This window comes from Eumetopias jubatus, unplaced genomic scaffold (assembly GCF_037043125.1).
Source record: "Eumetopias jubatus isolate StellerSeaLion01/CBP00866 unplaced genomic scaffold, mEumJub1_p1.0 scaffold_1, whole genome shotgun sequence".
Lineage (NCBI taxonomy): Eukaryota > Metazoa > Chordata > Mammalia > Carnivora > Otariidae > Eumetopias > Eumetopias jubatus.
In genome coordinates, this window is record NW_028274807.1 from 203,647,914 (window position 1) to 203,666,255 (window position 18,342).

The following is an 18,342-nucleotide window of genomic DNA, read 5'->3' on the forward strand; positions in this document are numbered from 1 at the left end:
GGTCATGATCCCGGGGTCCTGGGATCGAGCCCCGCATCGGGCTCCCTGCTCTGTGGGAAGCCTGCTTCTCCCTCTCCCACTCCCCCTGCTTGTGTTCCCTCTCTCACTGGGTCTCTCTGTGTAAATAAATAAATAAAATCTTAAAAAAAAAAAAAGAGTGAGGGGAATCTGGTTGGCTCAGTCAGAGAAGTGTTAGACTCTCGATCTCAGGATTGTAACTTTGAGCCCCACATTTGGTGTAGAGATTACTTAAAATCTTAAAAAGACAGAGAGAGAGAGAGAGAGAAAAAACAACCCACAAACTGGGAGAAAATACCTTGCAAATCATCTATCTGACAAGGGTCTAGTGTATAGAATATATAAAGAACTCTGAACAATTAAACAACAAATCCAATTCAAAAACAGGCAAAGGACTTGAATAGACATTTCTCCAAAGAAGATACACAAATGGCCAATAAACACATGAAAAGATGTCCAACATCTGTCATCAGGTGAATGCAAATCAAAACCACAATGAGATACTACCTCATACCCACCAGGGTGGCTATCATTAATTAAAAAAAAAAAGTGTTGTCAAGGACGTAGAGAAACTAGAACCCTCATACATTGCTGACAGGAACATGAAACGGTACAGTGATGAGGGTAACAGTCTGACAGTCTCTCAAAAAGTTAAATACAGCATTACCATATGACCCAGCAATTCTACTGCTAGGTACATAAGCTAAGAGATGTGAAAACGTATTCACACAAAAACTTATACACAAATGTTAAAAGCAGCACTACTGGGGCGCCTGGGTGGCTCAGTCGTTAAGCGTCTGCCTTCAGCTGAGGTCATGATCTCAGGGTCCTGGGATTGAGCCCCACGTTGGGCTCCCTGCTCAGCAGGGAAGTCTGCTTCTCCCTCTCCCACTCCCCCTGCTTGTGTTCCCTCTCTCGCTGTGTCTCGGTCAAATAAATAAATAAAATCTAAAAAAAAAAGCAGCAGGGGCGCCTGGGTGGCTCAGTCGTTAAGCGTCTGCCTTCGGCTCAGGTCATGATCCCAGGGTCCTGGGATCGAGCCCCACATCGGGTTCCCTGCTCAGCGGGGAGCATGCTTCTCCCTCTCCCACTCCCCTGCTTGTGTTCCCTCTCTCGCTGTGTCTCTCCCTGTAAAATAAATCAATATTAAAAAAAAAGCAGCACTATTCACAATAGTCAACAAATAGAATCAACTCAAATGTCCATCAACAGATGAACAATGAACAAAATGTGATATATCCGTACAATGAAATACTATTCACTCATAAAAAGGAATGAAGTTCTGATTCATGTCACAATGTGGATGAACAGTGAAAATACTACATTGAGTGAGAGAAGGCAGATAAAAAAGGCCACACAGAATAAAAAATGATTCCATTTAGGGGTGCCTGGGTGGCTCAGTCGTTAAGCGTCTGCCTTCGGCTGAGGTCATGATCCCAGGGTCCTGGGATCGAGCCCTGCATTGAGCTCCCTGCTCTGCAGGAGGCCTGCTTCTCCCTCTCCCTCTCCTACTCCCCCTGTGTTCCCTCTCTCGCTGTCTGTCTCTGTCAAATAAATAAATAAAATCTTAAAAAAAAAAAAAGATTCCATTTATATGAAATGCCTAGAACAGGCAAATCCATGGAGACAGAAAGTAGATTAGTGGTTGCTAGGGCCCTGAAGGGCACAGATGTGGAGGAGTGGGGAGTGATTGCTAATGGGTACAGGCTTTTTTTGGGGATAAAAACATTCTGGAACTTGACAGAGACAATGATCATACAATATTGTGAGTGTATTAAATAACAACTTTAAAATGGCTAAACTGGGGCGCCTGGGTGGCTCAGTTGGTTAAGCAACTGCCTTCAGCTCAGGTCATGATCCTGGAGTCCCGGGATCGAGTCCCACATCAGGCTCCCTGCTCAGCAGGGAGTCTGCTTCTCCCTCTGACCCTCTTCCCTCTCGTGCTATCTCCCATTCTCTCTCTCTCAAATAAAATCTTTAAAAATAAATAAATAAAATAAAAAAAATAAAATGGCTAAACTGGTGAATTTTAGGTTCTGTGACTCAACCATCCAGTTCCCACAGCGACTGAAGTCACACAAACCCACCATACAAGTGGGAACTAAGAACTGCCTCCAAGCAAAGGAGCTAATGCCTGGAAGCATGGCCATGTGGGCAAAGATCAATTTAGCAATGGGGAGCCAAGGCAGAAAGAGGGCAAGGCCTCAGACAATTGGGGTCACACAAACCACCACCAGCAGAACATGATTTAAGTCAGGTTCATTACAGGCTTCACACTGCCTAAAACCAAAACAACACACACCACGGTTTTATATTAATACACTACTGGGAATGTGCCACCCGCCTCAGTCACACAGGTGTTTTACTCATTCATCCAAATATCTGCTTAGTTTCCACCAGGAACCAGGGGCTGACTGGATCCCATGATAGGCCTCCTCCCAGGAAACTCTGGGAAGATACACAAGGAGGCAGGTAAGTGGACACTGGACACCAGGCTGAGAGACACGGAGTGAGAGGTCCCTTCCACTCGGAGGGTTGCAGTGATCCCTAGATCACACAGAGGATCAAACCATCTATTTTATCCATCCTGACTGGGTATAGCTACTATGGAGAGATGACACCAATGAAGCAAGACTGGTCTCTAATCAAAAATATATTATGTCAGGGGCGCCTGGGTGGCTCAGTCGTTAAGCGTCTGCCTTTGGCTCAGGTCATGATCTCAGGGTCCTGGGATTGAGCCCCCTATCAGGCTCCCTGCTCGGTGGGCCTGCTTCTCCCTCTCCCTCTGCTGCTCCCCCGCTTGTGCTCTCTGTCAAATAAATAAAAATAAAATCTTTATATATGTATCTTACATGTGTATACATACACATACACACACACACACACACACATTATGTCAGAAAACTAAGTATGGGATATCACAAAGTATTAAAGTGAAGAAGCACATGCAGTGGTAAAATGAGCTCCAAGTACTGGGGAGGGAGGCCAGAGGCTCAGGGAAAGGAAGGTGCATCACAGTGCATCAGGTAGAAACCAGAATGCCTGGTTTGCCTCAGTTTCCTCCCCGTGAAATGGGAATACTACCCACTTTATCACTAATGCTCTCTGAAGGCTCTGTGAAAGGTAGCTGTGAGTATCATTATTACAGAAAGTAACAATGCTGTAATCAGAGGATGTTCCACATGACAGGCCACAAGCCACTTCACAATTCCAGAATCTTTGAAGGTTTTCTGCTTGAATTTAAACTAACCACAAGCGGCCACCACCCTCACTTTTGTAAACAGCTGTCTCTCCTGCCCTGGGCTCCCTGAGGGAAGGCCTGGGTTAAGCCCATTTTTCAAATCTTTGATTATGGAAAACTGCGAATATACCCACAGAAGTAGCAAGAAGAGCATGACTCACAGCGCACATGCACCACCCAGGTTGCAGGTCTTCTACACTCGGCCTTACCCCACACCTACTAGCTCCTGTGAAGCAAATCCTACATAGCATTCATTCTATGAATGAACTGGTCAGTATTTATCTCTATAGCACAAGCAAACGACAATCCTATGAGCTGACCTCTAACAATTTAATAAGCATTTCTTAATCTTTGTCAGTCACACTTGGTTGAAATCTATAGGTGCCCCCCCCCCAACCTTTCCTTTCAACCATACGTTTATTTATCCTGTTTCCCAGTCAGGTTTGCTGGTGGCATCCCTGTGGTACAATGCAACATGTCCCTGATTTACTGTAAACTAGATTTTGAGGCCCAACCAAGCACACATCATTCCAGAAGGACACGCACCCTTCTTGAGGGCACGCAGCCATGGAGGATCACTATCTGGATTCACCATTTCATTAAGTGTCCAAAAACTTATAAGCCTATAATCCCATCATTTCAATTAGCCAGAATATGTTAATAGCTACACTGTCCATTAGCCACATGTAGCTATTTAAATAGACTAAAGTTAAATAAAATGAAAATTTATTTCTTCAAACTATTCCAGGTGCCACATTGGACAGTGAGGATACAGAGTTCCAGGAAGTTGTGTTGGGCAGCACTGACCTGTGAGAGAAGGTTGCTCTCACCCACTATTTTGTTCCTCGAGAGTTCAGTCCGTACAAAAAAGAAAAAATGCTAGTTTCTATTTACCAGTTTTCAAAATGAATTGGTTCCCTAGAACCTTCTAAAGAGGACAGCGGGTTTCTTCCTTTCCTTTGAGCACCAACATAAATGAACCTGTGGATTTTTAACACATCTAATGCTCCAACTTGGGAATCCATTCTTTTTCATACTCATCTGTCCCATCCTTGATAGTCTTACACAATCAGGACATTCCCAATGCAGATTTAGAACTAAAACGTTTTGGGGCGCCTGGGTGGCTCAATCGTTAAGCGTCTGCCTTCAGCTCAGGTCATGATCTCAGGGTTCTGGGATCAAGCCCCGCATTGGGCTCCCTGCTCAGCCTGCTTCTCCCTCTCCCACTCCCCCTGCTTGTGTTCTCTCTCTCTCGCTGTCTTTCTCTGTCAAAAAAAAATCTTAAAAAAAAAAAAAGAATTAAAATGTTTCAAGTGCTTTGATTTTATACTTGTATTTTTCTTTGTTGCTGAAAATTCTGACTCTTAAAGACATTAACTACTTGTTTTCTTCTACAATATAGTTGTCCCCACTTATCCACAGTTTCAGTTATCTGCAGTCGATCACGGTCCAGGAGCGGACGATCCTCTGGAGTACCAACATAAGTCAAAAGTAGCCTAATGCTATGTTGCAATGCCTACGTCATTCACCTCACTTCATCTCATCACATAGGTATTTTATCATCTCACATCATCACAAGAAGGGTGAGTATAGTACTAAGATATTTTGAGAAAGACCACATTCACACAACTTTTTAGCATAGCTATAACAATTCTATTGTTATTAGTTGTTGTTGTTAATTTCTTACCATCCCTAACTTTTAAATTAAACTTTGTAAGTGGAAAAATCATAGTATATATAGGGTTTGATACTATCTGCATTTTCAGGCATCCCACGATGGTCCTGGCAAGCATCTTTGTAGGGAAGGGGGCACTACTGTATATAACAGTAAGACTATTGGTATTATTAACCTAAAACCAAAAATAATTCCTAAAAATAGTTTTTTGAAAAGAAGTTTTTGCCCTTATGACATATCGCACTAAAACATTTACAGTCTAACTACTATGTTTAAAAGTCTAGTGAAGGAAATCCTGAGACGTTAAGTCACCAACTTGAGTCACAACTGACATATACCTAGATTCATATTCATTTCCTTTTGCTTTTGGTTTTTAGGGGTTGCTTCTCTCCCCCCTCCTCACATCTGCCATACTTTTGTTTATAATTATGTAAAACACCCATCTGGTGCTACATAGAAAAGAAAGCCAGAGACAGCTCCTGATAACCCTGTCTCCTCCCAGCCCTCCTCCCAGAAATGACCATGTTGTTCATTTATGGTTTAGATTTCCTATATTTAAAAATAAAGTATAAGCAAACACACACACATACATCCATGTCCCCCCCCAACCTTCCCTTGGATAGGTAAGTGTACTACATCTCTTTATCCTCCACCTTGTTTTTTCCACTTCTTATTTCACCCTAGAAATCCTGTCACCAAGACATGAGGACATGCCTCCTTCCTTCCTTCAGGGGCTTGACGCCACCCCACCAGGAGATCCACCCCCATCCATCTCCAGCCCCAAATGACAAACATCTAAGTCATTTCCAGCTTTGCTACTTCAGAATTGCGTAATGAACATCCTTGTCACAATTCTTATTTCTGACAGTGTATCTTTGTGATACATTTCTAGAAGTGGAATTTCTGGAGCAAAGGGTAAGCCAATCTTTCTCTGAGGAGTTGTGAACCTCCAAAAGCAACATATGGCAGTGCCTGATTTCCACCAACAGATCGGTATCCACCTCTGGGGACAAAAGGTCAGAAATGTTGTTTTGGGGAAGCTCCAATGAACATTCTTAGTATCAGAAAGACCTGAACATCTTCCATACCTTGGTTAGGGCCATCTGCATTCACTTTCTCTGTGAACTGTTTTTCTGAAAGTCACACCCACTTTTATTTTTTTTAAGGTTTTTATTTATTTATTTGATAGAGAGACAGTGAGAGAGGGAACACAAGCAGGAGATGGAGAGGGAGAAGCAGGCTTCCAGCCAAGCAGGGAGTCTGATGCAGAACTCGATCCCAGGACCTGAGCCGAAGGCAGACGCTCAATGACTGAGCCACCCAGGTGCCCCAAGTCACACCCATTTTTAATCCTTAACATCCAACATAAGGCTAGTCATTCAGCACATGAGCAGTGTGTACTTGAACAAACAGGGCTTCTGACAAGCAAAATTCAAGGGGCAGATGCCACATCCATTAGCCCAAGCAGGCAGTCTGACCCAAGGTGTGCACACCTCAACTGTGTACAGGGTGTGGCACTGTGTGGGGGCTATGTGTGTGTGACTCAGGACTCGCCTGGAGCCAGCCTTCCTCCTGCCCTGCTCCTCTTCTGTGCCCACTGAGTCCTGGGTGGCAGGAATGGGGAGACCCTAGCTGACCACAGGCCATGGTACAACGAAAAGTGGGTGTGGGCTGGTATTAACCAGAGAAAACCCCAAATCAATCAATTTGCTGAGGTGACTTATACCCCACAACAAAAAGTACAAGCTGACATATTTATAAATCTTAAAAAATAATTATTCAAGGGTGTTTCTGCCTGTGTAGCATTAAGCATTACATGTCATAACTGTTCACAGACTGTCCCTTTCCTATCAAGCCCCTTCATATACTGGGTGGGGGAGGCAAGGCCAGAAAGAACACTTAGGATGACTTCCAGGACTTTAAACCCCCAGACTCTCTGCTTCTAATGCTATGGCTGTGTCTTCCCTGCTTGCCCTGTGACAGGGAAGAAGGAGGTTTGTTTGTTTGTTTCATTCATTCATTCATTCATTCATTCATTCAGCAAGTACTTACTACTTCGGAGTTAACAAAGAACCAGGCAGAGGGGGGAGCACCTATCCCAGAACCTCAGAGAACCCTAAGCCAGCCCACTGCCTTCAGACAATGACCTAAGCAGCAAGACAAGGGCAGTCACTAACCCCACTGGGCCAGGGTTCAAGTAAGACCTTTTTCAGATGTAAAGTTCCTTGATTTTTAAATGCTAATGTCTAAAGATAGCCTGTCAACAGTCAAGTGCCAGGCCCACCCTCTGTGGATGTCCCACTATGCCACCAGCACCAGATAACAAGCCACCAGGACCAGGTATCAAGCATCATCAACACTGATGATCCAAACCTCATCTAGCTCTAGGAAACCAGCACAGACTTTAGGTCACTTCTTTCTCCTCTGGGGGACTCAGGCAGGGCTGGGCTATGTAAAATAGTACAGCTGCCAGGACAACAGTCTGGCAGGTCCTCAAAATGTTCCTTACCACATGACTCAGCAATTCCACTCCTAGGGTATATACCCAAAGGAACCAAAAACGCATCCACACATATTGTGTACACAGATGTTCATAGCAGCACTATTCACAATTGTCAAAAGGTGGAAACACCCAAATTTATCCCGGATAAATAAGTGGTCCATCCATGCAATGGAATTATTACTCAGCCATAAAAGTGTATGAATTACTGAATCATGCTACAATGTGGATGAACCTCAAAAACTATGCTGAGAGAAGCCAGACACACAAGGTTATATATTGTATGACTCTGTTGATATGTAATGCCCAGGACAGGCAAATACATAGAGACAGAAAGCAGATTAGTGGGAGAAGGGGGTTAAGGAGAGACAGCTAATAAGGATGGAGTTTCTTTTTTTTCTTTAAGATTTTATTTATTTATTTGACAGAGAGAGAGACAGCGAGAGAGGGAACACAAGCAGGGGGAGTGGGAGAGGGAGAAGCAGGCTTCCCGCTGAGCAGGGAGCCCAATGCGGGGCTCGATCCCAAGATCCCGGGATCATGACCTTAGCTAAAGGCAGACGCTTGATGACTGAGCCACCCAGGTGCGCCAGAGGATGGAGTTTCTTTTTGGGGTGATAAGTGCTCTGGAACTAGACAGAGGTGATGGTTGCACGACTCTTAAATATACCAAAAAAAAAAAAGAAAGAAAGAAAGAAAGAAAGAAAATCACTGAATCATATACTATAAATGGGTGAAATGTATGGTAGACAAATTCTGTATGATAGACAAATTATATCTTGATTGTTGAAAAAAAATTTTAAAGCCAGGCTCCCCGCTCAGCGGGGAATCTGCTTCTCCCTCTGTCCCTCCCCCCAACTCATGGTTGCACTCACTCTCTCAAATAAATAAAATCTTTAAAAAACATTTTTTTAAAGCACTGGTAAAGCTTATTTGTTAGAAGAACATTCTGGAAATGTTTTCCCACTAACAGGATTACTTGACCATGTTCATGTGTTTTGCTTTTTTTTTTTTTTTTGCTATATGCAAATAAGAGCCAAAACCTCACAAAACCGATCCCAACTCTTGTCAAGAAGCGGGCAAATCCAGGCGGCTGGTTCTCATCCCATGTGGCTATGGCGCTGTTAAAGGGGCACGCACTCCTCAGGAGTCACCTGTTGGCTGGCCTGGAAGAGGAGCAGCTGACCAACCCAGGAGCAGCTGAACAACCCAAGAGGTCTCCAACCTGCCTTCAAGTTCTAACTCTTAGCTCTACATTCTTCTCCAGATAGACAGTCCTGGGCCAAAACATGGCTGCCCAGACCCTGCTGGTTACAACACAAAAACCCCACTGAGGTGTCAAGATCTGTCCTGCTGGGTTCTGACAGCCCTTGAGAATCCACTTGAGAACCCTAAGCAGGGGGTGAGGTTGGCTCAGTTTCCTCACAGGCTTGAGTCGGGGGTCAGGGCAACCAGCTCCAAGCACCAGTGCCAGGCCCTGTGCCACCAACAGTGGGGTCAGAAAAAAATTCTACTCATTTTGGTCACTGTTGGGAAATCACAAAAATGGCCAGAGGGCAAAGGCCATCTGGCCAGGATTATCCTCTGCTCCTGATACTCCCAGGAAGGTTTATCCCATTTAGGCCTGGGCTTTTCAAGTGAGTGAACCCTGAGACACAAAGTGAGAACAAATGGCCTCCCTGGAAGCAAAAGGCAGGGCCTGGGTGATCCCATGGTGACAGCCTCCCTCCATTTCCTCTAGGAGGTGGCTGTAAGCTTCTAAACAATGCTCGGTCTCAAATGTCCAAGGAGCTGAATGAGGCTCACCGGGCAGGTCAATCAAGAGCTTTCATTCCACAGATATCAGACCCCAAACACTCACCTGGCTTCTGTGCATGGGATGCTGGTCCTACCAGCTGGCCATGGCAGCAGCTACGTCAAAAGGCAACTTGTGTCAACGTGCTGACCAACCTAAAGTAAACAACAGAAAAAGAAACACTAAGTTTCCAAGGAAAGTTTCTGGAATATATGGACAATTTTCAGTATCTCCCACCCCTGGAATTACACAGCAAAATTTTAGATTTCAACCACAGCTCTGCCTTTGCTACATTCCACAGGGGGGCAGGCTGAGGAAATAAATTTCTATCACTCTCTAACCTATGACCCGATACAGTACTAACCAATAAACCCTAGCATCCCAGACACTGACTTCAGCAATATGGACAGAGATATGAGGTGGTAATAAGCAGCCAGATGCTGACATACTGAATATACAGAAATGGTTCAACATTTTGGTTGTAACAGTAATAACATTAATAACAGAAATAGTAATATCTAGAATTTAATAGATACTCAGTAGCGTGTTCCAGTTACTATGCTAAAACTCCCTATCTCTTTGAATCCCCAGGACAATCTTGGGGTTACGCAATCATCCCCATTTTACAGATAAGGGATCTGATGTGTCTAACATTCAGGAATTTGCCCAAAGTCACCCAGGTCTCCCTCTACAGACATGACCTCTTTGCTCCCCGGTCCATGCTCCCTCACACAGATGTCAGGGAAACCACCCACTGTTCCAGGCAGTTGTAGGGTTTGCCCTCAAGAAGCTCAGGGTGCAATGTGCCTGGACCCTGGCAGACTTTACCTTCATAGGGCAACTCAAAGTTTTACTCTGGGATCATTTCCACAGGGATTACAAAACTGCCCAGGGAGAAAGGAGCTGCCTGTTTTACAGACAGGAAAATTAAGGATCAAGAATGTTCAGAATTCTCCCAAGGTCACAGAGACAGTGTGGCCCTAGGACTTCCCCTCCTTTGTGACATCAGACACGCAGGGCTCCACCCACAGAGGCTAAACCTAGAGAACAAGCCAAATCCCTGACTGCTAGGCAGTGCTGTCAGTTGTAGCTTGCCGAATATTGTCAGTATCACCTCTGTTGTCATTCTTTGTGCCCACATGACTACCAGGAGCTTGGCTCTGATATGAAACCTTTCTTTTTAAACTGGGTTCACAGCAATTCACAGTTCATGGATAGCAAGAAACACACCCACAGGAGAACTTGCAAAATAAGCAAATATCAGTGAACTCTATGGAAAGACCTTTGGGCACTGAGGAGCACAGGGCATCCTCCTCAGGGAGGCCCAGGGCTAGCTGCAGCCACCATCTGGGCTAGTTCCTGGGGAAGAGGGCACTTTCTACCACTTTTTTTTGGCCCCATTCAGGCCAAAAAACACAGTGGACACCGCTAACCCTCGTTCTTTCATATCTCTTGAGCCATGGCCTCACTCTGCAATGGAGGGGAAAGCCCAGAAGCAAAGGCTTTCTGAATACCTACCCTCTTCAATAACAAGATCAATAGAAGTCAGCAGTATTTTTTTTTAAAGATTTTATTTATTTATTTGACAGAGACAGAGACAGCGAGAGCTGGAACACAAGCAGGGGGAGTGGGAGAGGGAGAAGCAGGCTTCCCACTGAGCAGAGAGCCCGATGTGGGACTCGATCCCAGGACTCTGGGATCATGACCTGAGCCGAAGGCAGACGCTTAACAACTGAGCCACCCAGGCGCCCAAGTCAGCAGTATTTTCACACACAGATTTTTAAAAATCCATTTACAATAGCATAAATATGAAATACTTAAATCTTTAAAAAAAATTAATCCTTATTTATTTTCGAAGAAGAACGCGCGTGTGCGCGCACACACGGGGAGGGGCAGAGGGAAAGGCAAGAGAGAATCCTCAAGCAGACCCCACTGAGCGTGGAGCCCAACATGGGGGCTCCATTCCAGGACACTGATATCATGACCCGAATGGAAAAATCAAGAGTCGGATGCTTAACCGACTGAGCCACCCAGAAGCCCCAGGGTAAATTTAATTTTTAAAAAGATGTTCAGGTAGACGAACCATTAGAGACAATGGACTCTGAAAAACAAACTGAGGCTTCTAGAGGGGAGGGGGGTGGGGGGATGGGTTAGCCTGGTAATGGGTATTAAAGAGGGCACGTTCTGCGTGGAGCACTGGGTGTTATGCACAAACAATGAATCATGGAACACTACATCAAAAACTAAGGATGGAGGGGCGCCTGGGTGGCTTAGTTGGTTAAGCGACTGCCTTCGGCTCAGGTCATGATCCCAGGGTCCTGGGATTGAGCCCTGCATCGGGCTCCCTGCTCGGTGGGAAGTCTGCTTCTCCCTCTCCCACTCCCCCCGCTTGTGTTCCCTCTCTCTCTGTCTCTCTCTGTCAATTAAATAAAATCTTAAAAAAAAAAAAACTAATGATGTAATGCATGGTGATTAACATAACAATAATAATAAAAAAAAAAGATGTTCAGGGGCACCTGGGTGGCTCAGTCGTTAAGCTCGATCCCAGGGCAATCGAGCCCATTGGGCTCCCTGCTCCGCGGGAAGCCTGCTTCTCCCTCTCCCACTCCCCCTGCTTGTGTTCCCTCTCTCACTGTGTCTCTCTCTGCCAAATAAATAAATAAAATCTTTAAAAAAAAAAAGATGTTTAAGGGCAACCCTCTTGGGTCCTCTCCCTCCTCAGGAGCTTTGTGCTATCACTTTGATATCACTCAATAAACTTTGCTTTGCTGCCCACCAAAAAAAAAAAAAAAAAAAAGTTCTAGACCTATGAAGTAGAACTACAATAAGACATCACTGAGACAAATGAAAGAAAACCTAAATGAAGATATGCCTTGTCCATGAGTCAGGAGGTGTCAATTCTCCCCCCCAAATTGATCCACAGATTGAATGCAGACCCAATAAAAAATTCCCAGAATGTTTTTTTTTGTAGAAAAAACAATCTGACTCTAAAATTTACATGGAAATGCTAAGGACCTAGAATAGTGAAAACAACTAAAAAAAGAGGAACAAATTTGAAGGACTTACTCTACCTGATTTCAAGACCTACCATAAAGCTACAGTAACCAAGGTGCACCTTGATTCTGGCTCAGGTCATGATCTCAGGGTTGTGAGATCAAGCCCCGCATTGGGCTCCTCACTAGACATAGAGACTGCTTAAGATTCCCTCTCCCTCTGCCCTTCCCTCCCCCTCTTAAAAAAAAAAAAAGCTACAGTAACCAAGACAGTGTGAAAAAGACAGAGGAAAGATGGATAAACAGAATACACCCATGCACCTGTGGACAACTGATTCTCAACAAAGATCTAATATCCTTTTTTTTTTTAAGATTTTATTTATTTATTTGAGAGAGAGAGAGAGAATGAGAGATAGAAAGCACGAGAGGGAAGAGGGTCAGAGGGAGAAGCAGACTCCCTGCTGAGCAGGAAGACCGATGTGGGACTCGATCCCGGGACTCCAGGATCATGACCTGAGCCGAAGGCAGTTGCTTAACCAACTGAGCCACCCAGGCGCCCTTACTCTGCAAGACCACAAGACACACTGGACGACAATCTCCCGAACAGTTAACCCTGCAAGGAAGAAGGCCATCTTAATGTGTTATAACAACACACACCCTGCATCAAAGGATAGAATGCAACGTGCAACAAATTTTAAGGTAAAATCCCACTTTCACACTCAACCATGGCTCTCCCCATCTCAGTTCATGGCAAACCCAGCCTTTCAGCTGCTCAGATTAAAAGCTGGAGTTGCCCTCTTGATAAGACTACCCCACTATCCAGTCGATCAGAAAATCCTACTGGTTCTGCCATCAAACACATCGAAGTCCAACAGCTTCTCATACCTCCACTGCCCACACCATGTTTGGTGTTTGCTCAGAGTGAAGCCCTATTATCTCCTGGCCCCAGAGGCCTGCCTGGTGCCCACCTGCTCATCCTGCCGCAGCCATGCTGGCTGCCTGGTCATGCCTCCAACATACCAGGCACCCTCCCACCCTGGGGTCTTTTTATGTTTTAAACAAAATCCCAGATACTTTATCATTTTAACAATCACTTCTTCAACTGGCATCCCCAATTGAAAATGATCTTTGAAAACATAACTACCATATAATAATCCCTAAATGTCAGTAAATGTCCTATTTGTATTTAGCTTCACACAATTTCTCAGAAATGTCTGTATGGTTTAACAGTAGCTGCTACAGTGTTTGTACTACACCTGCTCCTCAGCCTTGGTAACTCTCACCCCCCAGATGGCAGACCTTCCATGTCCATGCCCCCTCCTCTCCTTGAAGAGCCCAGGCTCTCCTTGTCAAGTCACGGCTCAAAATGTCTCCTTTACAGAGGCCCACCCTGCTCCTTCTCTCCCACAGGCCTGGCCTCTCTGCATACTCCATATTATGCAGCTACTGTCTATGGACTTTCTCACCCAATAAGAACATAAACACCACAAGGAAAGGGATGTCTTGTCTGCGTGATGCGTGATTTTATTTCAAGCACCTAGAACAGTGTTGGACACACACCAGGTGCTTGATAAATACTTATGGAATGAACAGGGAGGGATGATTTAACACTGAAGGAGAAGGAACCTATCTGAGGATCCCACAGCAGCAGTCCCTCCCTACAAATAGTGTGAAATTCACAAAGGAGCAGAAACCAAGCAGAGATCACTTAGCACAGTCAGAACTAGGAGCATTTCTCTAAAATAAACTGCAGTTGCTTTTTATTGATACATCATCTGGACTGTTTTGCACTGGCTGGGTTAGAGAGCTTTTACTGTTTTTATTTCCAACCCATACATTTAAAACAGTATCAAGTAACCCTTAAGTACATGATTACCAATTCGTATGAGACTCTTCCACTCCCTTGATAAATCGTTATGGTTTGGCTTTGACCCCACACCTGAGTGTAATGCACACCCATGCACACACACACCACCCCAAATCTACAACCCACCCAAACACAATGACTTCCCAGTCTAAGGGAAATCACACTTGGTAAGAAGGTAGCCATAGTAATTTACATGAAATCAAGTCACTGCACTTTGGGGAACAGAAGTCCTTTGTTGACATTTCATCCTCTCTAGCTCAGGCAAAGTGAGGTTGGCTCCCTTTAAACTTCAGGGGAGGAACACTGGCCCCAAACCAGCTGCTGTCTGGGGAACTCCAGTTCTGTGGATACACTCCAGTTGCAGCATCCATGGCCTGCATAGGGATGGGTCTCTGGGGCCATAGTCATCTGACTAAGACGCCTGGGCTCTCCAAGGCACCCCCAAAGGGCCCCATATGAGGCCAGGCCCTATGAAAGCTGCACACCTCTGGTCTCCTTCTACCACCATCTGCACTCACCAAACATTTGTGCTATCTAAAAATTCTTCAACTGTGTCTGTAACCAAATATTTACCACCCTGGCTCTAATCCAGTTCTGGAAACATGACATTAGGCCAAAAAACTCCAAGATGAAACCCAACCCCAATACCCTTCACCTTCCCACCTCTAAGTCCACAAAGTCTACTTGCTCCATGAAAACTGAGTGCCCCTTAAGAAAGGGGTTACCTAGACCCTCTCTGGCAAAGTTCTTAGCGACTGCACCACCAAGTGTCAAAGAGGGGGTTCCCTGTTCACCCTTATCAGAAAGGAAGAAACTGAGGCAGGGAAACAGTAAAACATCACAAGGAAGCCCAGAGGTCATACTGCTCCATGTGCTGGCTGGCTAGGGAATGATTAACTTGGGCCAACGATTCCATTTCTAATCCAGGGTTGGCAAACTTGCCTGAGCTGTCCTGGTGAATGGTATTTCTGGAACACAGCCACACCCACAAAGTATGCAATATCCACAGCTGCTTCCACCTATAAGGCAGAACTGAGTTATAGCAACAGAGACAGTACAGCCCCAGAAGCTGAAAACATGGGACTACCTGATCCTTGAAAGCAGGAGGAAACTGCAGCCCTAACAATCTGTGCTGAGTATCAAAGGGACAGAGGTGACCCAGACACCCCACAACAAAAAGTCAGGGCACAGGCACACCAAGGAGATGCTCCAGCTCTGAGTCAGCCCCAGGGCACAAAGCAGTACCTGCTCTCTCCAAAGCATGGAGCCTCATTAACCCTATGTCCCCATGGAGTAGGGGAGAGCATGACTTGGCATACTAGAGAGGCAAAGAACCAGCCCCATGAGAGCCAAGGAGCCGACAGTGAGGCCAGCTACACAAGCCCATCCTTGGCAACCAGAACTGGCCTGTCTCCACTGTCAAACCTAGGAGGCATCCACTGGCGTAACAGCCAGTATGTGCCCTCCAGGCCCCTGAACTGTCCCTGCCTGTCTTCCCTTGGCCATAGTAACTATGCCCTCACTGAGGGATGGATCATCCACTCACCACACCATGCCAGTGCAGCCATTCCTACAGCCCCTCAAAACCCCCCAATACTTGTAACATCCTACCCTGACCTTCAAGGCCCCGCCTGCTTTACGCCCACGTGACCCTATGAAGTCATCTGACATGCATGCATATGTGTATATACACAAAGGTCTTAGCGACTGCACCACCATATTCCTGGCTCCAACCACACTAGCCTTGTCTCAATTTTTCATACTGCCACATCTTGCCTCCACCACTGGGCTTTTGCACATAGTGTTCCCACCATGGGAAAGCCCTTCCCTCTTCCCACTCATCCTTCAGACTCAAGCACCTGTTAGTTAAGCATGCTCTCCCTAACCAGTCCCTCCTCATTCCCTTCTATCACTGAGGACTACAGCCCCAACACTTAGCACAGCTGATCTTGACATTTGACATCCAGACATCCAGAATTAGGCTCTCTTCCCCAAATACTCTTGAGAAAAAGCTCTTGTTCATCTCTTTATCCAATGCCTAATGAAGCAAGAGTAGGAAATGCCATCCTCCTTGAGTTATAAATACCCAACCACTATGTTTCCACCATGGACCTGAGGCAAAAACATAGCAATATAAATATAAACCCTACCCTTAATTAGAATAGCAAGTCAACACCAGGAAGAAGTAACATGGAGATAGGCAAGGCCACAGCGCCACCACAACCCCTGGGGGAAACTCTCCCCACCCTCCCTTACACTGCTGTTTGGAGAAAGGCAAAGAGCTTAGAGAAAGTTCCAGAGACCTCTACAGCTTTTTGTCTGGAAAGGCCTCCTTTGTCACTGCGGAGAACCATGAGCTACCCCTACCCCTGCACCCATGGCAAACCACACCCCGTACTCCCCTCCTCCTTTCCTATCCTATCCTAAAACACTCAGTACGGTCTTTGCAACAGATCCCTTTCCTCTCCAAGGCTTGCCTCCACCATATCTCTTTTCCCTGGGCATTCCAGGAATCCCTCCCTTTCATACCACCAAACCTGAATGTTCTAGTGCTTTCTCCTGATGAATCATAACCTGACCCCTGGGCAGACCTTCAGGCCTTAAGACCATCCTTAGGACCAAGTGACAGGCCCTGGCACCAGGTAGGCTCTCAGAAGCAACTAGCTTTACTCTGAGTAGTGTCATTAATGTTATTCCTCAAAATATTTCAACTCCTATCTAGAGTTTCCATCCTTGCCCCCAGCAGTTGCCCTGGCAAGTCCACACAGAAGTTCAAAACTTCAGATAAACCCCCATATTTAAAATGCTCAAGAATCAAATGTCTACATCTATCTAGACATGTCTGAGACTTTGGGAAGTGTCTGAAGTGTTAGTGTTTAGCACTGAGGATGTTTGATGTGTTACATTAAAGGACATCTCAAAGAAAATGTCACAAGAACAAATGAGGAAATAACATCTGTTAATAATGAGAAACTAAGAACTGGTGTCTCCCATTCTGTGTATATGCACCAATATGTGCTATATTAAGGAAATTCGCTGACAAACAGCCATAGGAAAACAAGGAATACCTTCAATCTCTAAGCCAAGCACTGGAGCAGAAAAGACTTCAGATTGTTTCTGGACTCTGCTCTCCTAAGTCCCCTGAAGACTCTAAGAGTCTCGTGTCACCCCAAGCAGCTGGAGAAAGTGCATCGAAGCCCCAACCCTGTGGGGACCAAAGAACACCGGCAGAATCCCTGTGCTCCAACATTCCCAAAATGATGTTACAATGAGCCTTCTCAGAATCACACATATCCATATTCTTTTTTTTTTTTTTTTAACCTCATAGTATCCGGCACAAGCTAAGCCATAAAAATATGAGTGCCTTTGTTCTTTTCTCCCTAAAATAACTCTTGGGAGGATAAAAATGCATGCTTATAAGAATGCAGGATATTTCTGAATTCAAAGGTTCCACTTTTTTTCACTGTACTAAGATATAAGTAACATCAAATTGACCATTTTAGCTAGTAACTGTACAGCTCAGTGGTGTTAAGTCCGTTCACATTGTTGTGCAACCATCACCACCACCGTCACCATCCATTTCCAGAACTCTGTCACCTTGTAAAACTGAATCTCTGTCCCCAATTAAACACTAACTCCCCATTACCCCCACCCCAGCCCCTAGCACCTGCCATCCCACTTTTCTAGCTCCATGAATTTGACTATTCTAGGGACTTATATTAAGTGGAATCATACAGTATTTGTCCTTTTGTGTCTGACTTATTTCACTTAGCATGTCTCTTAAGGTAGAACCACATACATCATTTTAACACTTTGGGGCCAAAGTGTGTGTACAGAACAAAGTCCATAGGCCTTGTATATTCACAGCCAAATGTATGACTCTAGAACCCTGCTTCCCAGACCAGCCATGTCCCTGACATCCTCCACGATCAAGCAATCCTTCCCTCCACTCTCCAAATAAACTACACAAAATGTCACTGGAAAAACTTAGAATGGTAAAATGAGAGCAGCAGTAAACATTATGTCTCAGATGGACTTTAAGTATGCCTATCTTATGCCAGCTCTGACTTCCCAATGCACCTCATCTCCCTGGGATATACCTCTTCCAGCCCCATCTCACATCCAAGAACCAAAGGAATCAAGCAATGCCTGGTGGGTGAATGGTAAAAATGACTAACTTGTCTTGGACATAAACATTTCCTAAAATGGAAGCCAGAGATACCACAGCCCAATCCAAACCTACTCCCTGGAGC

At 45.1% G+C, this 18,342-nt stretch overlaps 1 protein-coding gene across 6 annotated transcripts in view; it reads right to left on the bottom strand.

Moving 5' to 3' along the window:
* The window catches only part of GATAD2A (GATA zinc finger domain containing 2A), a 102,585-nt gene that overhangs the window by 53,118 nt on the left and 31,125 nt on the right, over positions 1-18,342 (bottom strand). For all 6 annotated transcript variants that reach the window (XM_028126848.2, XM_028126844.2, XM_028126845.2 and 3 more), the window contains exon 2: positions 9,296-9,384. In XM_028126848.2, coding sequence (XP_027982649.1) covers positions 9,296-9,310 — 15 coding nt within the window. In that variant the 5' untranslated portion in view covers positions 9,311-9,384. The remainder of the gene's footprint in view (positions 1-9,295; positions 9,385-18,342) is intronic.